The 24,438-nt window shown below is 43.1% G+C and overlaps 1 protein-coding gene and 1 long non-coding RNA gene across 4 annotated transcripts; one reads left to right on the top strand and one right to left on the bottom strand.

Annotated features, from left to right (window-relative positions):
- Nucleotides 1-16,877: 16,877 nt before the first annotated feature.
- Nucleotides 16,878-18,128, top strand: LOC307017255. The gene is made up of 2 exons (XR_013802093.1): nt 16,878-16,976; nt 17,010-18,128. It is a non-coding gene; the product is annotated as an uncharacterized lncRNA (long non-coding RNA).
- LOC307017254 (uncharacterized protein) lies at nt 17,799-21,821 on the bottom strand. 3 transcript variants are annotated; one of them, XM_079646809.1, is made up of 4 exons: nt 20,331-21,773; nt 19,574-19,709; nt 19,310-19,363; nt 17,799-18,338 (listed from the first exon to the last, which is right to left on the bottom strand). In XM_079646809.1, the coding sequence occupies exons 2-4, from the start codon at nt 19,606-19,608 to the stop codon at nt 17,921-17,923; spliced, it is 507 nt and encodes a 168-aa protein (XP_079502935.1). In that variant the 5' UTR covers nt 19,609-19,709; nt 20,331-21,773; the 3' UTR covers nt 17,799-17,920. The 3 variants fall into 3 exon arrangements, 1 of the variants encoding a protein (XP_079502935.1); XR_013802091.1 differs by having other exon boundaries at nt 18,200-18,338; nt 19,256-19,363; nt 20,331-21,821; XR_013802092.1 differs by having other exon boundaries at nt 18,202-18,338; nt 19,127-19,363; nt 20,331-21,791.
- Nucleotides 21,822-24,438: the final 2,617 nt, after the last annotated feature.

Genomic DNA, 24,438 nt, shown 5'->3' with positions numbered 1-24,438 from the left:
GCAACACGAAAAAAAGGGGAAAATCGTGTTGGTGAACACGAATCAATAGATTAAATATCGTGTTGGTGAACACGAAATTCCGTGAGACTGGGTTGCGTCATTGGTAAGAGACGGACCCCGAACACATATGGTACCCGAACACATATGGTACCGACACCAGGACCAAACATATCAGGTAATATACATGTTTTGCATGGAACATACTCAAGTTAGCTACCTAGCTAGTAGCGAGCAGGTTAGTTAGCATTACATTACATTACTTAGCCTTGTCATTTGTATTAGCCTTAACATGAAGTAAACCAAAATGTTAAACAGTAAGAGTACTCATGATGGTAAGTATTTTGTGAAACATTTGAAGAGTAGCCTATCGCCCCCTCCACCAGGTGCTAAGGGGGCGGGAGGTAGGCTAACGCCACATTAGCATCGGGGATCTTTTCCACTTCATGCTATCTGCACAAATGGTTAACATTGAACATTAAAATATCAGGCAGTTCAGGGAGAGTCGAAGGAAGGCAGGCAGGCAGGCAGCTTTGCATGACATTCTTCTGGACGTGTTTCATTGTGATGATAGTGAGGGTGAGTCAATCTGTTTGTTGGAAATGTTAAATGTTGTACAATTATGTGCGCCCTTGCTCATTGTGTCCTGCAGAGGGCAATGTTGTCTGCAGTGCGTCCAGGACGTGACGTCACTGACTATACCTTGCACTACATGTGGCCTCTACCTTATCCGTTCAGATGTTGTTTGGATCGAGAGCTGAGCGGCAGCACAACCGCATCTCTCCTACCACGATAAATAAATATGCCTAATGAAGGCTAAAGGAAGCTGTCTACTACTGAGTTCTATTAAATCTCCACCGCAACGCACTACGCATAACAGGTTTTGGGCCCAGGAATGCCAGTCTAGAGCAACAAGGTAACAGAAGAATGAGCTGTTAGCCTAGAGAAGCTACTAGTGGGACCTGGATGAAGACGGCGCTGAGAGACTCCCGCGTAAACTGAAGACACGGTGTTTCTACAAGCCGCAACCCAATGTTTGGAGATAAGTGAGCTGTATAAAGAGAAGACGTGTTAACGTGGATGCAACGTAAAAAATGGCCGGAGCAGGAACATCCCAGCAGATTTTATTCGATGGAACAGAAGATAAGTATGATCTGTGGGAGAAGAGATTCCTTAGCCGTTTGCACATTTTGAAGCTAAAAGACACTATTTTGCGAGCGCCCACGGGTGAAGCCGCATTCGCTGCAGATCCAGGAAAAAATGAAGACTGTTATGCACAGTTAGTGAATGCCCTAGATGATAAGAGCCTGTCATTGATAAGACATGATGCCGCCGAGGATGGAAGGAAAGCCCTGAAATTATTGAGGGAGCACTATTCAGGAAAAAGCAAGCCAAGGATTCTAAACCTGTATACATCATTGACCACCATACAAATGGCAGACAATGAAACTGTTACTGATTACATGATAAGGGCTGAGAATATAATTGCAGCTCTACGTGATGCAGGAGAGAACATGAGTGATGGGCTGCTTGTAGCCACCATTTTGAATGGACTGCCAGATTCATTCAGTCCACTGGCTGTCCATGTAACACAGAACGAGGATGATGTTACATTTAAAGACTTCAAGAGAAGACTGAGGTTCTATGAAGAATCTGAGAAGATGAGGACGACTGGATCTATGGACAGTGTGATGAAGACTAACACAAGGCAAAGTAGACAAGGCACCAAGACACACAGGAAGAATGGAGAAGCCACTCTGACTTCGGGACTTGTTACAAGTGTGGAGAAAAAGGACACATTAGAAGCAAGTGCACCCAGAAAGTGTGGTGCAGTCACTGAAAGAGCAACACACACACAGAGTCCCTGTGCAGGAAAAAGGGGAAAGAAGACGGAGCCAGGAAGGTTGCAGAGGAAGAAGAGGAGGACAACGGCGACGAGGATCATTACTTCATGGCCAAGCAGGCAAACAGCGAGAGGCCATCAGCCAACGTAAAGAAGAAAGGCATCATGGTGGACGCCGGAGCGACATCCCAAATAGGGAACGATATCGCCAAGTTTAAGAGCTTTGACAACACATTCCAGCCCGACACCCATTCAATCGAGCTGGCGGATGGGACCAAAATGCAGCGGGATGGCGCAACGCAGAGGGACGGCGCTGATCTATCTGCTAGACAACGATGGACGTCAGCAGAGAGCACAGCTGCATGAGGCACTGTATATGCCGACATATCCACACGACATCTTCTCAGTGGCAAGAGCAACAAATGGAGGAGCGACAGTCACTTTCAAGAAGGGGGACAGCCACATGATTACCAAGAGTGGTAACAACCGGTTTGACTTCCATGAAAGTGGTAATCTGTTTTACTTGCCAACTGTTCAGAAAAATGTTGATAAATGTAATGTGTGCCACGACATACAAACTTGGCATGAAATGTTGGGACATTGCAATTATGAGGATGTACAAAAGTTACTGGGTGTGGTAAAAGGCATGGAGATAAGAGGCAGTGCAGTCAGGCCAGCACAGCTGTGTGAAATTTGTACAAAAGGAAAATTCACCCAGACAAGGAATAGGGAGCCAGACAGAAAGGCTACAGAACCTTTACAGCTGGTCCACACTGATTTAGCCGGTCCCATGAGAACCCCAAGCTTAGAAGGGCACAAATATGCACAGTCTTTTACGGACGACTATTCGGGTGCCATAACTGTTTATTTTTTCAAATCTAAAAGTGATGCAATACATGCGAAGAGAGGTTCTTGGCAGACTCAGCACCTTATGGAAAAGTAAAATGTTTACGTTCAGACAACGGTGGCAAATTTACTAATAGAGAATTCAAATCACTGTTAACCAAAAATAGGATTAGACATGAGACATCTGCACCCTATTCACCTCACCAAAACGACACAGCAGAGAGAGGTTGGGGAACCCTCTATGAAATGGGCAGGTATATGCTGTTAGACAGTAAGTTGCCAGACACACTGTGGAATTATGCTGTACAGACGGCAGCCTATGTAAGAAACAGGTGTTACAGTCATCGCTCAAAGAAAACACCTTATGAGATGCTCACAGGCAAGAAGCCAGACATGTCCAAACTTCAGAAATTTGGATCTGTGTGTTTTGCCTACACACAAGAGAAGGGGAAGTTAGATTCCAGATGTGAGCAGGACATTTTTATTGGATATGATAAGAACAGTCCAGCTTATCTTTTGTACTGTCCAGACACAGATAAGGTCCAAAAACACAGGTTGGTGAAATTCACAAACAAGACAGCCAAAGAGAAAGAAACACAGACACTTGGGTCACACATTGAATGTCAGGACAGAGAGGTACACCCCAGGGTCCTTGACAATGAGGAAAATGTTGATGGAAGAATGGGAAATGCATCAGGTCAAAGTGTTCAAGGTGATGTTTCTGTGGCTGAATGTGAACAGCCAGGCACTGAGAGTGAGGCTAGAAAGAACCCACCTAGAGCTAGGAGAAAGCCAATGCACTTACAGGATTATGAGACTGAGGATACAGTAGACCAACTGGTAACATGTGTAGACTCTTGTTATAGAGCAGTTTTTGACATACCACAAAATTAAAAGGAGGCCATAGGGTCAACCAAGTCACGGCAGTGGATCAATGCAATGAATGACGAGATGCAGTCACTAGAAGAGAATGACACATTCAAGATCACCCAGTTGCCTCTAGGCAAAAAGGCAGTGGGGGGTAGGCAGGTCTATACTCTCAAGTGTGATACTGATGGGTCAGACAAGTATAAGGCAAGATTTGTTGCAAAAGGTTACAGCCAAAAACAAGGCATTGACTATGAGGAAACTTTCTCACCTACAGCTGACATGACAACTGTTAGAGTTGTCATGCAAAAGGCAGTGCAGGAAGATTTCGTTTTACACCAAATGGATGTGAAAACTGCATACCTGCATGCACCCATTGATTGTGAGGTCTATTTGGAACAACCTGAAGGTTATGAGAAAAAGTCAAAAACTGGAGAAAAGTTAGTATGCAAATTACAGAAGTCCCTATATGGTCTAAAGCAGTCAGGCAGAAACTGGAATGCTCTGTTACATGCATATCTCACTGAAAATGGTTTTGAACAAAATCCTGCTGATCACTGTCAATACACAAGGCAAAAACAAAACGAAAAAGTGATTCTGATTGTATGGGTTGATGATCTGATAATTGCTGCTAACAATGAGAAGGTTCTGAAAAGTGTCCAAATGATGCTAAATGATAGGTTTAAAATGAAAGACCTGGGGAAATTAAACAATTTTCTTGGTATAGATTTTAACCAGTCAGAGGGTCAAGTCACAATGTCACAGGAAAGGTATGCGAACAAAATCCTCTCCAGATTTGGAATGCAAGATTGTAGGGTCAGAGAAACCCCATGTGAGTCTAAACTTGAATACACAGAAAATGCTGAAAAAATGGAAGAGCCAAGGATGTATAGAGAGGCAGTAGGAAGTCTGATCTATTTGGCTACATGCACTAGACCAGATTTAAGTTTTGTGGTCAGTAAACTTTCCCAGCATTTTGCTGAACCAAGTGAAGAGCATTGGAGCACTGTGAAGCATGTGTTCAGGTATCTTAAGGGTACAACAGACCGTGGATTATGCTTTAAAAAGGATGACGCAGGTAAACTGGGCCTAATAGTCCATAGTGATGCAGACTGGGCCTCAGAGGTTACAGACAGACGTAGCACCACAGGGTACTGTGCCAGTCTGAGTGAGAGAAGCTCTCTCATTTCATGGAAGAGTAGAAAACAACCAACAGTTGCACTGTCTACCTGCGAGGCAGAATACATGGCCTTAGCGTCAGCCATACAGGAGTGTATGTATTTACAACAGCTACTCAAGGGTATTGATGAGTATCAATATGGGCAAACCAAGGTTTATGATGACAACCAAGGAGCTATTGCACTTGCCAGAAATCCAGTAAATCGGCAGAGGTGCAAATATATCGATATTAAATATCACTTTATCCGAGAAACTGTGAACTGTGGGAGGATATCTTTGGAATATTGTCCTACTGAAAACATGGTAGCTGACCTAATGACAAAACCAGCCACTAAGCTACAACTGAAAAAAGTTTGCTCAGTATTTGTTTGACACTTAAAGTGCAAGAACTGCATATATGTGCCATTGTATTTTTGTTGTTTATTTTGTATTGAAGGCCAAATGGGGAGAATATTTGTTTTGTTTGTATTCTGTTATGAAAATGTACCACAATAAGCTAGGATCGAGTGGGGGTGTTAAATGTTGTACAATTATGTGCGCCCTTGCTCATTGTGTCCTGCAGAGGGCAATGTTGTCTGCAGTGCGTCCAGGACGTTACGTCACTGACTATACCTTGCACTCCATGTGGCCTCTACCTTGTCCGTTCAGATGTTGTTTGGATCGAGAGCTGAGCGGCAGCACAACCGCATCTCTCCTACCACGATAAATAAATATGCCTAATGAAGGCTAAAGGAAGCTGTCTACTACTGAGTTCTATTAAATCTCCACCGCAACGCACTCCGCATAACAGGAAAGACAGTAGTTGAGTGATTACTGAGAGAAAATTATTAAAAGAGATAATTATTCAGTGTTGTTACTTTAAAGTGTTGTTACTGACCTTTTTCTCTTTTATTTTCTTTACCTCACCTGTAACTGCTGAGACCCTGAGGAACATGCACACTGGACTGACCTGCTCTGGCAACCTGATTTCCACTGTACGTAGTAGTATTTGGTTATGGTATATTATTTATATAGGCTACATCAAAGGCACAATGCCCCCCCCCCCCCCCCCCCCAGAGACACACATGTATTGAGGTTGATATTTTGCATTGGTCATGTGAAATCATCTTTACATACTAGAAAACTGTAGGAGCGGCAACTTGTTTTGAAATTGAATTTTTAATATCCGATAATAAAGTTGATCTGTTTTCTTTATTCTTCTCTCTTCCCAGCTCCATCCATCACCATTCTCTGTTCCTGCAGGTCCTGCTTGCTAATCAATGCTCATATTTTTTTTAGGGCTGTCAAACGATTAAAAAATGTAATCAGATTAATCACAGCTTTAAAATGTATTAATCATGATTAATCACCATTCAAACTATGTCAAAAATATGCCATTTCTTTATGTATATTGTTGTGGGAATGGAAAGATAAATGAAAGAAGGCGGATATATCCATTTCACATACAGTATGTATGTTTATTATAACATTGTTCTGTGTGTCAAAATGAAAGACAGCCCACACACCTATCAATCATCACACCGTGGGGTCTTATTTAATTACGTGTTGATTTCTATCAATCTACAGCAAAAGTATTCTCCGTCAGGACTTCCTGCAACAACACCACGCCGTTATCGTGATTCTGATTGGCCAGAAGACATTATCAAAGATGTTATATTGAGAAGACGATCACTATGTGCCAAAAGTTTTCAAAACCGTTTCTAGTCTTCGGCATTTCCAGACAAGTCGCAACTGAAATCAATCTTATTAACTGCTGTCTCTGTGATTTACTCCGCGCGAGTTGGCGGACTTTATTTTGCTTACTTTAACATCATTTTTCATGGTGGGGCTAAGCCATTTCTTGGTATGACTGTAGCCTACCCCAGCCATACCCCAGCGCTGCCACTGGTGGGATGCATGGGGCGGGCCATTCTGCATATGCGTTAAATGCGTTAAATATTTTAACACAATTCACTCCAAAAATTAATTACCGCCGTTAACGCGATAATTTTGACACCATTAATTTTTTTACACAATTACAAATAAAGTCAATGTATTGTATGACATGAAGTTGTGCTTCATTCTGAGTAAATAATAAATTCATTCTGCCTTCAACTGTAAAATTATTGTGGACTGCACCGACATCCATGTAGCTGCCCCCCAGTAAGATGTACCAAGCAAAGTTGACATACTCAACATACATCTGTGCTCTTAAGTTTACATGAAGAATTTGTAAAATATTGGTAATAACAGGTTTAAATGATTATTAGTAATTAATTAAATAATTTTCTCATTGTAGACGAGCAGACACGGAGCCAGAGGAGAAAAGCAGAATATGCAGCTGCCATTTTCCACATGGAAAAGAGAAAGGGCCAAGTGTATTTGAGTGGACAAAAGAGAAAGGGAGCTTAGCTGTTAATCAGTCCAGGGAACTGAAAACTACTAACTCCACTAGCCCACTGAAAAAGAGATTTAAAGGCGTAGTTGTAGTTCAGTCCAACGTTTCATTTGGATTCATTTGACAACAGTCAACTATTTTCGTAAAAAGAATATATATATTTTTCAAATTCAAAGTCAACTTTATTGTCAATCTTACTCAGTTTGTGTTTATAGACAGAGAGATCAAAAAGACGTTTCCAACAATCCCAAATACGAAAAATAAAATTATACAATTTACAGATATGTATACGAATATATATATATATATCCTATATACACCATCATGTATAATGATGGTGTATGATTTAGAAGGAAGTGTGGTAGATAACAAGTAAATATAATAGAGTTACAAACAGATCCATGTAACAGCAAAAGATGGAATAACTAAGAAGCACGCAGTATAATAATAATTACATGCAACAATTAAATAACTGCTCAGCATCTCCACCACAATCCCAATCTGCTGTGTCCTGTTTTCCTCCCCTCTTCATAACACCCCATCACAGCTACGAAACACAAAGCAGAGTCCGAGGGTGTTAAGAGTAGGTTTATTTAAATGTCCTCCTCTCTACTGGCCAACACAGGGAGCATATGCTGGGTGTAGAATTGTTCCAGGAGGAGGAGATTTCCATGCCATGCAGGGTCTTTGGGGAAGGGGATGATGATCGCCTCCTTCGTGGTCCACAGTAGCAGAGACTCCGGTCTGTGATGTGCAGCTGTTATATAATATACAATACATTTTTGAAAAACATTTGATCAACAAAAAAAAAGGATTTGGTCAGGATCTAGAGTCAGTGTGTAGTTTATTAATTAATCAATGCTCTCTACATTAGGAAAACACATACCAGTGTACCAGAGGGAGTCACACACAGCTGTGCCTAGATAGCCAAACAAATTGACAAGATAACCAAAATCCTTGAATCTACACACAGCAAATGAACTCAAATGACACAATGAGATGTAAAAGGAGATCACACATATAGTCGATATAAAACTGTCCGCTTCAATCTGAAGAGCAACTAAAACAAAACACGGGAGTGTATCTTGTTATTGTGAACACTAATGTTATCCAAAGCATACACAGAGACCACAAAGTTCTTAAGGAGAAAACTAGTTGCTAAAACAAAACACGTTAGTGAAGAGTTTATCGCCGGCCACTAGAGGGCAGCGTCACTGCTGTCGCTGCCCGGCTATGCCGTGCTCTGACCCGGTAGTGCCGAGCGGCCATTTTAGTTCAAACATTGTTCATTCACTCCACCTCGAGTTGAGACGTTCGTCCACTCATTCATGTAAGACTGTTTCCACTATTATATTATACTATATATTAAGCTATATTTATATATTATACTATTATACTACTATACTCTGTGTCGTGGTATATATTTGTGTTGATGACATGCATGGAGGTAATACTTTGTCAGCTTATCTTGCTGCATTACTCTGTTTCAGGGTGTCGTCATCATTGTCAATAAATTACCGAAACTGACATTGAGGACTGTGTTTCTTCATGACGACACCATGGTCGTTGTTGGATGCCCTGTCCCCGGCTGCGAGTTTGAATCCGATGACTTGTCTGAAGCACTCGTCATTGCTCTATTGACGATTCATGGATTTAGCCACCAGCACGCAGCGCCTGTCATGGCCGCGCCAGCCCAGGCCCCAGCCCCTCACGGCCCGAGACTCGATCGGCCCAAAGTTGATGTGGGCGTGTCGATAGAGGAATGGAACGTGTTCATCCGCCGTTGGAGCGTATTCCGCGCCGGCTCAGGCATAGGGGATGCCCAGGCCCCCTTCCAGCTGTTTCAGTGCGCTGGGCCTGTACTAAAGCCGTCCCCGACGCCACTTCCGGACCCTTGCCAGACCTAATCACCGTCATGCGGTCCCTAGCTGTCATCCCAGTCGCTACATGCGTCCTGCGCACCGAGCTACTTCAGTTACGCCAGGAACGCGACGAGACATTCCGCGCATTCGCTGCCAGAGTGCGGGGTAAAGCAGAGACATGCGCATATAATGCGGTATGCGAGTGTGGTAAGGACGTGGACTATACGACCACATTATCCGTGATGTTCTGCTCAATGGCATCTATGACTCGGACATACGCCGTGAGACGCTGGGGACACCTGACGTCTTGGTCAAGCCAGTTAACGACGTAATCGAGAACTCGTCGAGAACAAAGAGATGGCCCGTAACGCTCTCCCGTCGTCCTCCCTATCAGCCATGTCGTCATTCCGGCGCCTGAAGACGACTCCACAGACGAGCCCTGCGGACGGGGCTAAACGTGCCTCGTGCCCGGAATGTAAGAGCGTCTTCAACACCTTCACGGAGGGTTAGGGAATGTTCCGGTATTTGGACAACATTAACATGGGATCACTCCGGTCAATGTACGTACTTCGTCTCACTGGAATATTAATGGCCAGATTGAATACAACATCGACCCAAATTCTCCGGTCAATGACAGGAGAGTTTTGAAAGTGACAAAACACTGTTCCACACATTTAAAAACACTTAATCAATGTTTACCCAGGATCCATGCACCTTTCCTGGCTTGTAAAATGTGGTGATGCGCCCTGGAGGTAGCGGGTAGGCTCTGTGCGTGGTGCTGAACCCCAGCCTGTCTATGTGGAATACAAAAACAAACAAAGACAAACACCTTTAAGGTCACCAGGGTCGTGAGGTTCTGGTTCTGGCGGTGTGCATGGAGGGGTTTAGTCCGAGTGAGGAGTGCTCGAGCGTGGGAGGATGTGTAAGGCAGAGGAGGGGAACAAAAAAAAACGAATACAAATAAGTTAAAGTGTGAACCTCCAGCAGGGCAGGTGCTGCTGCTGCTGCTGCTGCTGCTGCTGCTGCTGCTGCTGCTGCTGCTGTGAAGGAGGAGGACGAATATTGATGCTTGTGTTCGGACGGTAAAGCACCGCAAAATCCACCCCCCCTTAAAGGTGACCAGGGGCATGAGATTCTGCAGGGTGTGAACAACTGGGTTTAGTCCGTGGGGGAGTGCTTAAGTCCGGGGGCCCGGGGTCTCACGGTGCACGAGGTTATGGAAGTGCAGCAGGGCAGGTGCTGCTGCTGCTGCTGCTGCTGCTGCTGCTGCTGCTGCTGCTGTGAAGGAGGAGGACGAATATTGATGCTTGTGTTCGGACGGTAAAGCACCGCAAAATCCACCCCCCCTTAAAGGTGACCAGGGGCATGAGATTCTGCAGGGTGTGAACAACTGGGTTTAGTCCGTGGGGGAGTGCTTAAGTCCGGGGGCCCGGGGTCTCACGGTGCACGAGGTTATGGAAGTGCCACTGTTGCCGGAGGTCCTTAGTCCGTCCTTTGGGGCTCTGTCAGGGGCTACAGAGAGGTGGTTTTCCCGGTCCCTCTCCTGGAGGTATGAAATAACCTGAGCTCCATGTGAGGGAGCCGTGCTGGAGCTGCTTAGTCCGTCCTTTGGTGGTCTTTGAGGGGCTAATGAGAGGTGTTTTCCCCGGTCTATTTGATGGAAGTCTGACACGAGCAGAGTGTGCATGCTTTGAAACTAATCCACCCACACTTAGCATGCTATTTTAGGGTATAAATCGTACCTTGTCACCATGCACTGTGCTCCCTGGGACGACGCGCCGTCCTGTGGGGACACATGAGAACTGCACTCAAATCACTTTGTGCTTTTTAAACAGTTTAACATATTTTTTTCCACATTTAAAAAACGCTTTCTGCCCTGGAAATCATTTCTAATCATTATTACCGTTATGGAGGGGCTGCAGGAACACTTTCCCCGCCTTGCAAACATTTATTCCTGGTTCAAATAATCAATTTGTTCCGCCTGCTTTGCGTCAGCACCTCTGCGGCTGTCGGATTAACACAGATGAATGCACTTTTAACACTCACGCAGCCAGAATTCCTGCTCTTTTCCTGGGTTACAAAGTGAGGTGACGCAGCCTGTCCTCTGAGTCTCCCCGCCTCTCATAGACTTATTTCTGGGTAAAAAAAGCCATGTGCTCCGCCCCCTGGATCTCTGCATGTGTGTGTGTGCCTGTGAGTCTGTGGCTACTGTCCACATGCCCGCATTAGGAGGCACTATTTTCGGATACATTTTCTCATTTTCACCACTTTTCATGTTTTTATTATGTATATTGTTATATTATTATTATTATTATTATTATTGTATATATGTATACTGTGTATACTGTTTTTGTAAAAATCATGTGATTATTAAATAAATAATAAAACATGAATATAACCTTGAAGTTTCCCAGGGGCAAATACAGTGCCAGGTGTCAGACTATTTAAACAATGTTTACCCAGGATTCCGACACCTTCCCTGGCTTGTAAAATGCGGTGATGCGCCCTGGAGGTAGTATTTTAAACAACTTTTCCCCGCCTTTCAAACACTTTTCCCCGCCTTTCAAACACTTTTTCCTGGCTTATAGCCTGTCATTTTGCAGGATATAATTTAACATGGAACCTCTCCCAGGGGCAAATACAGTGCCAGGTGTCAGACTATTTAAACAATGTTTACCCAGGATTCCGACACCTTCCCTGGCTTGTAAAATGCGGTGATGCGCCCTGGAGGTAGTATTTTAAACAACTTTTCCCCGCCTTTCAAACACTTTTCCCCGCCTTTCAAACACTTTTTCCTGGCTTATAGCCTGTCATTTTGCAGGATATAATTTAACATGGAACCTCTCCCAGGGGCAAATACAGTGCCAGGTGTCAGACTATTTAAACAATGTTTACCCAGGATTCCGACACCTTCCCTGGCTTGTAAAATGCGGTGATGCGCCCTGGAGGTAGTATTTTAAACAACTTTTCCCCGCCTTTCAAACACTTTTCCCCGCCTTTCAAACACTTTTTCCTGGCTTATAGCCTGTCATTTTGCAGGATATAATTTAACATGGAACCTCTCCCAGGGGCAAATACAGTGCCAGGTGTCAGACTATTTAAACAATGTTTACCCAGGATTCCGACACCTTCCCTGGCTTGTAAAATGCGGTGATGCGCCCTGGAGGTAGTATTTTAAACAACTTTTCCCCGCCTTTCAAACACTTTTCCCCGCCTTTCAAACACTTTTTCCTGGCTTATAGCCTGTCATTTTGCAGGATATAATTTAACATGGAACCTCTCCTGGAAATGGACATACTCTGCGCATTTCCAGGAGAGGTTCCATGTTAAATTATATCCTGCAAAATGACAGGCAACAACTCTCTTCCAGACGTTTAAAAACACTTTTCCGACTATTTTAAACAACTTTTCCCCGCCTTTCAAACACTTTTTCCTGGCTTATAGCCTGTCATTTTGCAGGATATAACCTCTCCTGGAAATGGACATATTCTGTGCATTTCCAGGAGAGGTTACATGTTAAATGATATCCTGCTACAACTCTCTTCCAGACGTTTAAAAACACTTTCCCCGACCATTTAAACATTATTTATGGCTTGTAAAGTGCGGTGATGAGCCCTGACAGTATCAGACTATTTAAAGGGTTACCAGGAGCATGAGAATATCCTCCACAGAAGGGGTGGTGGTGCCGTGAATAAGGCCGAATATGGATACCGATGTGCCGACGGTAAAGCACCGCAAAATCCACCCCCTTTAGGTTAACCAGGGGCATGGAGTTCTGTAGGGTGTGAACATCTGGGTTTAGTCCGTGGGGGAGTGCTTAAGTCCGGGAGTCCGGGGACTCACGGTGTGCAAGGTTATGGAGGTGCCCATGTCAGGGACACATGCTGGAGGTCTGTGGTCCGTCCTTTGGGGGTCTTGGAGGGGCCACAGAGAGGAGATTTCCCCGGTCTCTGTCCTGGATGAGTGAAATAAACAGAGTCTCCATGTCAGGGACACATGCTGGAGGTCTCTCTCCCGAGAGTGGACGTCCATTGCCTGTAAATTGGTCTAACATTAGGTCTGTCACTTTGGCTAACCGCACCACTGTCTGTCGTCTCCCGCAAGTGGACATCCATTGTCACTTTGGCTAACCGCACCACTGTCTGTCGTCTCCCGCAAGTGGACATCCATTGCCCCTAAATAGGGACAGGTCAGGGATCGTGGTGGAGTCGCCGGGCCACGACCAGTATCGGGTCAGGGTTGACGGTTCGGGACGTCTGACACTGCGCAACCGGCGGTTCCTCCGTGCCTACACGCCGGCCACACCCTGCGCCTGTGAGCAGTCGGCTGCGCCGTCGCTGCCCTGGGACACCAGCCCCCACCTATCCACCCGGGCTGGGCGACGCCCCAGGGGATTGCTCAGCGGCCGGCTGTTGGACCCCGCGACTCGGCTATGGGTGCTTCCCCACCGACGCCTGCTGATGAGGTGTCCTCTGACCTCACTGTTCCTTCGGGTGCCTTCCTGGGCGCACCGCTCCCAGTGCCGCAGTCGCCGCCGACGCTGCCCCAGCCTGCTCGGCCGGGCCGCGTGAGGAGGCCGCCTGCACGTTACGAGCACGAGTCCGGCAGCTGGATACGGGATTTAGACCGTTAACCTATTCCGGCCCATAGCTTTCCGGTCTGGGGGGGATGAAGAGTTTATCGCCGGCCGAGGGCAGCGTCACTGCTGTCGCTGCCCGGTTATGCCGTGCTCTGACCCGGTAGTGCCGAGCGGCCATTTTAGTTCAAACATTGTTCATTCACTCCGCCTCGAGTTGAGACGTTCGTCCACTCATTTATGTAAGACTGTTTCCACTATTATATTATACTATATATTATGCTATATATATATATTATACTATTATACTACTGTACTCTGTGTCGTGGTATATATTTGTTTTGATGACATGCATGGAGGTAATACTTTGTCAGCTTATCTTGCTGCATTACTCTGTTTCAGGATGTCGTCATCCTTGTCAATAAATTACCGAAACTGACATTGAGGAGGGTGTTTCTTCAGTTAGTGTACCTTGTTAGCTAATGTTAGCTAGCTGACATTAACGTTAAACATTGCACTCATATTACCTACTGAAACCTTGTAAAGCCGGTCCCGCATGCTGGCTCTTACAGAACCGACTAACTCCCCTTTCGTGTATGTACAGCTCTCAACATGCCCAGACTTGTAGAGATTTTCACCTCGTTTTATACTTTTTCGCCTCATTCTGAAAGAAACAGGTGAAATTTGCTAACGTGACGGCCATCTTTGTGATGGTGACGCATATTGTGCGAGAACAGAGACCTGTATTTTCACACAAACATTTTTGTAACTTCACAGTTTTACGACACATTTTTTTTTTTTTGACTTGCAAAATCTTCTTTTAATTTGACAAACATCATATGTGTCATTCGTGGCACAATTCAAACGGGATCGAAAGATGACTTTTCTCTCTCCATTGACTTCAATGTATAATTTTCCGCTTCCGGGGTCCCATGGGTCGGAAGTAGATGGGCGGGACTTTGCCTCTCTATACATCTGGGGATTGCGTTCCAATAGTCCATTTAGCTTAGGAACCTTCCTAACCAAGTGAAATTACCCGGAAATACGTCAGTGGCAGCCATGTTAAGTGCCGTTCCAATTCTCCAAATGAAAGGACTGGAGGTTTCAAACTTCCTTTATAACCTCCTTTAGCTTAGGAACCACTGGACCTCCCTTACCGAAAGGAGAGGAGAAAATGCTGCCCCACAATGCCTTGCAGCCGCAGCATTTGCCGTCACACAACAGTCGGCCGTTCACTGAAACAAACGATTATGACAGAGAAGTTATATCATGAAAGTTACGGTGCTTATTAAGCATTTTAAAACATATTTGGTAAATTGCCAAAGTGCTTTGTTTTGAACGTTCATCAGTATTATGATCAAAAAGAGAAATATGAACATTAGTCTTTACTGAAATTGTCAAATAAAGTCAACATTTCACTGAGCTGTGTGGGGTTTGTTCAACTTTTAAAAGATGTTTGAATGGTGATATACACAGTGATAGATGTTAAGGACTAATGTTTATAATAAATACATTTGTATTTATTTTAAGATATTTTCATACAATCATACGTATTGGGATCATTTGTATTAATGTGGACCGGAGGGAGAGGGTGACGAGCATACATTTCACTTTCCTTTTTTATTTCAATTACAACTTTGGTCATGTAGAATATGTTTCTCTGTTGTCCACTTTCATAAAGCATAAAACAACAGCATCAGAGCACGGTGCAGAGTCTCTAGATGAGTTTACAGTTCTCGTTCTTATTAAACATCCATGTCCGTTGTATAGAAAACTGTAGTTTCCATAGTTTCACCACAGCAGCAGACGCACACAATGACGTCCGCTGGCGCATCATAAACACGTCGGATAGTGAAAGTGCATTCGGATTCTCTAAAGTACCGCATTCTTTTCTCCTAAGTTCTTTTGAATTCTCCTATCCACTATCCCTTAACCCCGTGACATTTCACTCAGAGGTCAAGGAATAGGAGATAGGGTTAGAATTTAGGAGCTGATTTTTGGATTATCGGAACGCAACCATGGTCTCTACCTGACCGGAGTCACGCTGTGTGTGTCCGTCAGGAAACACGCTGTTTACAAGTCAACACACTCTCACTCCATAATCGTCCAGGAGCGACGTTTGGTCAGGGTCCCGTGGCGTGCAGTTGTGACGCTCCTAGGCTCCTTCAGCTTCATAAAGGGACGCAAATAGCTTTCAACTGATTGCAATGTATTCCCATCTGCGGCGGGATTTGACGCTCATAGAAGCACGGCTTTCCTTTGTGTCGGCTGCCCTTAAAGGCAATGTGAGCGTCCATTCCCATTGGATAACGGAGAATTGTACACCCGGAAGCAGGCTTGGAATTTCGTCATTTTAGGGGCAAGGCCATTTGGCCTTTGGTGTCACACATTTGTTCAGGGCGCAAAGGCCACATGCCAGGGCACAAAGGCCATTGAGGGAAACATTTGGATTTGGAGCTGACAAATAAATAACTTCACTTTCTGATAAGAAAAACAAATCACTGTTTTAATATCAATAATGTCAAACATTATATCATCATATAGGCCTATGCCTCCTTAGTGTTACCGTACATAAAATAAAATACTTTACTTTGAATAATTAGTGTTTGGTATGTTTTCCTTCTACTTCTCCCATTCACAAAATCAAATCAAAACATCTAAAATTATATGAATATGTAACAAATATATTCAATTTCAGAGCAGAAGAAACAGCCTTCAAGGGTCAAACTCTGCACATACATTGTGTGTGTGTGTGACATGTACAAACCACAGACTGTCATGGCGAATACAATCGCTGCTTTAATTCTGTCTTTAGGACGTTGTTGTGAGTGTTGACGGAGCAGCTACAGGTTAGTTTAGCCTGATTGATCCATTCAGAAAACACGCATTTTAAAAGGTTTTTCGCTTGCCGTCTTGTCTGCAGACTTGGCAAAGCATTAATTCATGTTTTTTACTAACCGGTATCAGTATGTAGTTACTTCAGCATCATTTTTGAAACGTGTATTACAATTAAATCACGGTAAAATAGGTTAATTTAGTCGTAGTTGGTTTCCTCCACAGTATTTACATTGAAATAAGCCCCGCCCCCTCTCCAGCGCGTCCTGTTTGATTGACAGAAGTAAACACAGCTGACAGCCGCGGTGAAACTCCAGCGGTTAGAGCGATGACAAATATTCGCATCGCGTCCGTTGTGAACGCAGCATAATGCAGTTATGAAAACACTGTTCTGACGCTTTTAAAGCAACTTCGAGATTTGTTCCCGCGGCTGAGGAGGAGGCTGTCGGGCCCCTACATGCATGTCTGATGGAACAATCACAACAGAGCGGAGTATGGAAAGCCAAAAGTGCCATAATACGGGGGTGAAAAAACGCGCGAACATACGGGGAGGTCCGTTTTTTCGCGCGAAAAAACGCGCGAACATACGGGGAGGTCCGTTTTTCAAACGCGCGAACATACGGGGAGGTCCGTTTTTTCGCGTGAAAAAACGGGCCAATATACGGGCGAATGTTCGCGCGGTTTTTTATATGATAATGAGCCCCTCCTTCTGATTTCCTTAGCCAATAAGTTAAAAGTGTCTGTAACCAATCAGTGAAGGGTAAAGCCAGACCAAAACAATCTGTAGATGAAAAGTTCCTGACATGGTGAGGCTGTGCTGTAAATTGTGCATTATTCCAGATTCAGGGGAATAAGTATTAATTTGCCTTTGAATATAATAAATATATCAATCAATATATCAATATAACCTGCCTTCATTGTTTTTTTTAAATAAAATGGCATTACCCTTTTCCTTAAACCTCTGGAGTGTGAAGTGAAGGTATTTTCTCAATTTTTAGATGTCTCCTTAAATCCACTTTTAAATGTACTTCTTATAACATGGCATGGTGTTACATGTCAAAATGTTCAGTAGTCTCTGGTGTTGCTAGAAATGCAAATTCACTCACCTTAGAGCACTGTCTTATGAGAAACCTAGCTTAGAAATCCGATTTTTGGAAAACTTCAAAACTGTTGTGAAACACACATGTACTCATGTCATCCATTTTTTTTGGTGTTTCAGATTTTGTTCACCAAAGTCTTTGGTTCACAAAAGTAGTGAAATATATCAATTACACTATAAGCCTATATAAATGTGTTGTTCATGTCTAAAATGAAAATGTGTAAATTATAATTTAGAGTAAAATATTTCCATCCCTCTACTTTCACCACAGAAAAGTTACATCAGGACTGAATAATGACTTCATATTCCATACCGAGGTTTATGTGATGTGTACAAATACAAATTCAGCATTTCAACTTTATTTTTCAACCAACTATTTATGTTAACATATGAAACTGTAAAATCTCAATATTTCCAATATCAGAACTTTTTCAACCAACTATTCATTATAAATGTAAAGACAGGGGGTCTTTGTCCATGGTCTTTGTCTGTCTTCCAAGACAGTGGGTCTGGCTGCTGTGTAGGTGGGGCTGATGGTGCATGGCCTGCTGGTGGCTGTGTCGGAGGGAGGTAGGTGGGATTGTCCCGGGTTGATGCTGGTGGCTGGATTGGAGGTACGTCTGCTAGGCGAGACTTCTTTGCTGGCTGGGTTGATCGCGATGGCTGTGGTGGAGGCCTTTGTACCGAGGTGTATCTTAATCTTGTGGCAGGGACAGATGGAGGCCGCTGTAGTGATGCTGGTCCTTTGGTCCTCGGTGGTGATGGCTCTGGTGAAGGCCCTTGAGCAACGGTAGATCTTGACCTTGGTGCAGGCACAGATGGAGGTTCTTTCTCCTAGGCCCAGGCAGCTGTGAAATCTGAAAGAAATATAGGACAATAATTACTACTAAGTTCATTCAAATAAAGTTCAAGTGGAATGTTTCTAAAGCACAAATAACAATGCACAACTAAAAATAAAATGGAGAGGCGGGACAGGAGTCTCTCTCTTACACAGGTATTTTCCAGTTATTTCCCATTCAGTATAAAGTCACAGACACAAATATAACTACATCTATAGGTGTGTATGTGTGGGACGAATACAAGTTGATGTTATTCATCTACACATGTTACCTCACTTTTACACACAGAAATCACTTTTACACAGAGTAAACGTTTACTAACGGAGAGTCTATTTTGTCACAAGAGAAAGTTAATGACTATCGATAAGAATACAAACAATACCTATGTGGGATTCACCATCAAAAAGTTTGTTCTCTTTTATCCTCCTAATGACACGCTCTACATGAACCCTCAGTCTGGCAATGGCCTGTGTCTCCCTCACCTCATAGGCTGGCATTTGCTTCTGCTTTGACAGAAAAGGTGGGCAGTACACCTTGCATTTGCAGCAATCGCTGATCAGGAAGCTCTTATCTACCATCACTGCTATGTTTTCAGTCAACAACGCAGCTATTCCAGATTGTTTGAAAATCTCCTTGTCGCTGACAGAACCACCATACAGACTGGAAACAAATGTCACTGCGCCATGTGGGGCTATGCCAACCAGGGCTTTCATGGTGCAGTGAGATTTCTATGTAGAATACATTTCACTTTGGAGGAGGAGTGAGGATGGTGTTTGACACCTCAGCTCTGTGCAATCCAGGATCACCTGTGTGTCTGGGAAATCTTTGAATGCCTCTGGGAGGTGGGCTTGAACTTCTGCAGGTGTAAGCCAGATGCACTGTGACCCCAATAAAGTTGTAAGAAAACTTGTCCATGTTGCAATGATGCGGCTCACAGTGGACTGGTGTACGTTGAAGCGGTTTGCAAGGTCCCTCTCTTTCAAACCCACCGACAGGAAGCATAGAAAAAGGAAGAACTCGTCAATTGGCTGAAGCAGCTGTCTCTGGAAGATAAAAACAAAAAAAGGTTACTATATTAATGTCATGAGTGTAGCACACTATGGGAAAAACATTAAGTTGTTTTAGTTCTCTGATGTATTCAAAAAGGATTGAGTACTTTAGCCTTTTAGCCTACACAAAAGCAATGAAATGTCGGAGAGACATTTTCCTTTCAGTTTGTGTTTAGATTGTGTGTTAAAAGAAACGTAACCTACCGTTGATGGACGTGCGTGTGTAACCACTTCTTCATTACTCTTGGCAGTTGATATCGCTCTAGTAACACAAACCATTTAATGAATTGAAGGCTCAATTAAAAACCAGAAGGCCATCAGGTGGTTATAGCTCGGGAATCTGCACACAAAAGACACATGTCAGTCATTAATTGACAGTAAATACAATCGTGTTAACTGTAACACATGGGCTAATGCTTTCCTCTTGTTTGCTATAATACATTACAATTCAAATAGACTGAGTAAGAAGGCACTAGGTGCAGGTATAGTAATCTACAGCAGTAAAATGTAGCAACTACATTAGCAGCAGTAATAATAATCTAAAACATACAGGGAACATTTTACACACAATGGCTACGTTTACTCTTCATTCTTACGTGTGCAACTGGGGGAAACGCAGTGGATATTGACATACTTTTACTTTGGTAAGGTTTTGAAGATTTCCACTTGTAGTAAAATATTATCAGTATGTTGTTAGTATTAATATGTTTTACTCCACCACATTTAGTTAACCTTCATAGTTTCTAGTTACTTTTTATATATGAAAACACAGGATTTATGATTCTACATGTTCAGTTCAGGAGTATTTTACAACCATAGTATTTGTACTTATACTTCAGTTAAGTTGAGTACTTATTCCAACACTGCATGCATATAGTCAGCGGTCACACGGCAGGTAAACAGGATTCTTTATAAGCTAACCCATCTCAAAAACTTGGATAGAATTTAGCCAAAACATTACCTTGTATAGAATTGGATGTTGTCGTCGGAGCCAGCAAACCTCTGTTAGCAAGACTCTCGCTGGACTCTTAACTCCTGCAGTTGCTTCTGCAGATCCTCCACTGTTTTGGAGTTGTCTTCTGCAGCTTGAGAGGACATGTCCAGTGAAGCTGCTTCAGGGGTTGAGCAGTAATCATGATCATGGACATCGTTGTGCTCTTCCTGCTCCTCCCGAGAGACTGGTTCAGTGGGCCGCTCCCTTCTCTCCCAAACACTAGCCCGTTGGGTTTGAGCAGTAAAGTGATTCCACTCAAACAGAGTTGGTACAGCACCTTTCACAAGCCTCCTACGGCCATCAAGGGTTTTTGGCTCTATTAGTTGATCCGTAGCGAAGTGACGACTGCAGACCTTGGAGTGAGAGGAGATTGTAAAGTTATCGCGTCGTATTTTAACCAGCCACTGTCTTCGCAGCTCGAGTTTGGTCGGAAAGCCATGGAAACTTAGGACGCCGTTGAATTTAGCTGACGCTTTACAAAGTGGGACACAGCAGTGCTCAGAGTAGTTATTCACGTGTCTTTGCAAATGTTCAGTTTTGAAAAGCTTCCGTCGACTCATATTTAAACCATAGATTTAAACAGTAAAACCTTTGTGGAAGATCTCACGCTCAGCTACGCAGACCGGAAGCAGCCGAGCCGTATTACGGCTAAAGTGGAAGTACGTCTCAGACCCTAGTGCATGTAGCCTATACCTTGAGTAGAAGAAAACACCAACATGCTAGGTTAGCATAGCATTTCAATACTATGAACAATTATGAACTCAGACCAGCATTTCACATATTTATACAAGCAGAATACACTTGAAATGTAAGCCAAACTAGTGCACGGGATTCATACACCTAGTAACGTGTTCGTTTGAGCCTCGCATCATTCTGGGAGCGATAGCCTGTGCTAAAGAAGCTAGCGGACGCCATTAGCCACTGTAGTGGACCCGAACTAGCTCACAGAATGACATTAAACTACACATAAAGAACAGTTTCAAACACACTTCTTCGATCGAAACATGACATGATCTTTGTACACACTACTAACCTGTTGAACAGGAGAAATGAATGAAGCAGAGGGAACATTGTTGCCGTTCTAGCCAGAATGCCAAGTTTGCGCAGACACATAATAAGACTTACTTTACGACATGCGCTCAGCAACACATTCCCTTTTACGGCATGCCCACTGAGGCTTTCCCATGGGCTTTCCGTGCCTTAAACTGCCCTCTGCTGTTTGTAATGATATACAATATTTAACATAAACATGCCTTAGTCGGAGAGTATAACTTAATTTATACAAGACAATATACATTGAAAATGTAACCACATATTTATGTAGTTATCTGAATCATATTTCTACCCCTTATATTCTAAAATATAGGATTAAATACCTGAAATATGCGCACTTCGACGCTGCACTGCGTGGGTGGACTCCAGACTTATATCTTTCAAACTAAATCTATCCACTATCTGCTTGAAGATTAATGTTCTAGTGTGTGTCAGGTCGAAAGGTCTGCTTCACCTTAATGATGATGATTATTTCAGCCATATGTATAATAGTGTTAATATCTATGAGATTTAAAGTAATAATAATAATTCCCTGCAAAAGCATTAATAACAATAAAATAATGGCAAAAATAGCAATTTCATATATAGTACAAATCAAACATTGTCATGTGAAGCAAGGAGTGGTTGGACCCAAATGCAGAGACTGGAGACGGCAGAAAACTTAACAAAAATGTATATTTCACAGGGAGAACAGGAACTCAAGTAACAACAATCAACACGGAACTTAATGACATAGACAAACAAACAAGGAACCGACAAGAACAGGACAGAAAACCAGGACTTATATATAAACAGGGTGACGAGGGGATGAAGTGCAAGTGGAGCTAGGAACAGGTTTAACTAATCAGGGCGGGGAGACAATTAAAACTGGAGGGAAAACACACACAGCAGGAAGTGAACACAGAGAACATAGAAGGAGAATACTTTCAATTCAAACAGAAAACTAAAAAAGCATAACACTTATAACATTTAGTAGCTAAGCCACACTAAATTGCCCACCCCAGCTTATGCCATTTTCCATACCATCTTTAAAAAGATGGTATTGTCTGAAAACTGGCAGCCTCAGGATCAGTCCACAGGTGTTGGCCGTGGGGAAACCTGCTGGCCCGTCCTCCGGGTGGAGGAAATTAATTTTTGGCTGGGTTGGAAACCCTACAGCAGGGATTTTCCGTAGGCCGGTGGCAAAGGCCAACACATCTCCCAGATTCAGTATGCTTTCTCCATCTGTGGAGAAAGTTTGAGATAATTTTTAGGTCTACATAATGTTAAGAGCATTAAGGGTATTTTTTGTGTTTGAGAGATGAGTATGATAATATTGCAGATTTCACTAGACAGTATACCAGTGTTTGTGAAATGGGAGTACGCTTATGTCTAGGGAAACTGGCAATCATGAAATGTGATTTTGTAAAAGTGGTATTTTTCATTGACCCCCCCCCCCCCCCCCCCCCAAACGGTTTACATTTTCATCCAGCAGCAAGAAAGTGCTCTAATCCCTACAAAAAATTGGAATACTTCAGGGAAATAACAGAAAGGGTGTCTTTGGGCCAAACATTTTTGAAATACACTGGACCAGACAACTGAAGTGTGTTTTGGTATTGGTCCAATAAGATACTGAAAGCTGGTCATGTCTTGCAATATTGTATGTATTTCATTACTTTACTATATGTACAGTAAATTTAAAAAAAAAGTAAGTAAGTGGCCTGGATAGTAAATCACCTTGAAATAATAATGAAATATCAGAATGCTAGAACGTCCATGACACAGAGATTTGCTCCATTTTATTGTGTATCTTTCCTGTGGTTGAGGCTGCGTCCTGGTTGCTGAGCAACTATCTTTGTCTCTATCAAAGCAACTGCGCTAGCTTTTGTATATGCTTATTTGTTTACCAATGTAATAATACTTTTGGAGATAATAAGGAGCCTTTAGGATTTCTGAAATGAATGAACAGATGAAAAGAAACAAGATGTGTGTCCTTGGAGATGGTTCAGAGTCCATACCGAGGAAAAAGATGTGATCAATTCAATCGGAGACTACGGATCCAGATGTTCAAGGTGCCCTGCTCTATAGTGTGGTCTATCCACAAGTTCTGCTGGTCCTATAATTGTTATTCTTATTATTAACGTCATCAACGAGGGACAGCTTGGTGTGATGCTTTCTTGGAATTTGACCGGCATTTTATCACTGCCGGCTCACCTGTCGGGAATACATGCCGAGGGCCTGAGCCCTGAGGCGGCCATGAAGCTAAACTAACCCATGTTATATTTACATGGCTGTTGTGGTTATAGCAAGCTAGCTTCTATTTCAATATAGTTTTGGTATAACAAATAATAATGTTAAAAGGCTTGTACTACACGCCAAAACAACCACAGACAAGAACCGTTTCTTCCCTCAGGCCGTCAACTGTGATGAACACCTAAATCAGTCATACACTGTCAATAACCATGTAACACCAAAACATCAACTGCACCCACAATACGTTATTATTTAGTACATATCATCTGTCACTGTTAATATAAACCCTACACACTGCAGTAGCATAGACATCTGTGAATGTACATACTGTGAATGTTGTAGAACATCTGAAGACAAGAGTTGTGTCACCCTTTGACCACAAGAGGGAGTATACCTTTAACTGAGCTTCTGTCAGGAGTAAATAAAGGTTTGCAAATAGATTGTACATTATGCTAATATTAAATCATTTTATTCAGAGGGGCTGCATTAAAAGAAGGTGGTATTGTGTAACATATTATGGAAATATTCTCATACTTATTATGTCTTTCTAGTGTATATCACCTAAACTCTCTTCTGATCCCATTATTGTTCCGATCCCAAAGTTTAGCTGTAAAACGTTCTATCTAGTGTCTGAGCTAACAGAGGCAGAGGTATGTTATCCATGCGCAAAGTAAAAGTTATAATTTCCCCCGTTGCCGCCCACCACACAAGCTCGTAAATTGAGCTCACCTCTGATACGTCACTGTGACGTTGCCTGTATTCTCTGTCAACACAATCAAAATTGAAGGAC

The sequence above is a fragment of the Notothenia rossii genome (genome assembly GCF_949606895.1).
Source record: "Notothenia rossii genome assembly, chromosome: 8".
NCBI classification, from domain to species: Eukaryota; Metazoa; Chordata; class Actinopteri; order Perciformes; family Nototheniidae; genus Notothenia; species Notothenia rossii.
Note: the sequence above shows the minus strand (reverse complement) of the source record. Positions and strands in the feature narration are given on the sequence as shown.

What these genes read in the sequence shown, in the direction of transcription:
- LOC307017254 (XM_079646809.1), bottom strand. Translation starts at nt 19,608, where the DNA reads ATGAAGAAGTGGTTACACACGCACGTCCATCAACG. An exon ending in CACACGCACGTCCATCAACG is followed by an intron (nt 19,364 to 19,573) that starts GTAGGTTACGTT and finishes TTTATCTTCCAG; the next exon opens with AGACAGCTGCTTCAGCCAAT. An exon ending in TTTTTCTATGCTTCCTGTCG is followed by an intron (nt 18,339 to 19,309) that starts GTGGGTTTGAAA and finishes TATTTCTTTCAG; the next exon opens with ATTTCACAGCTGCCTGGGCC.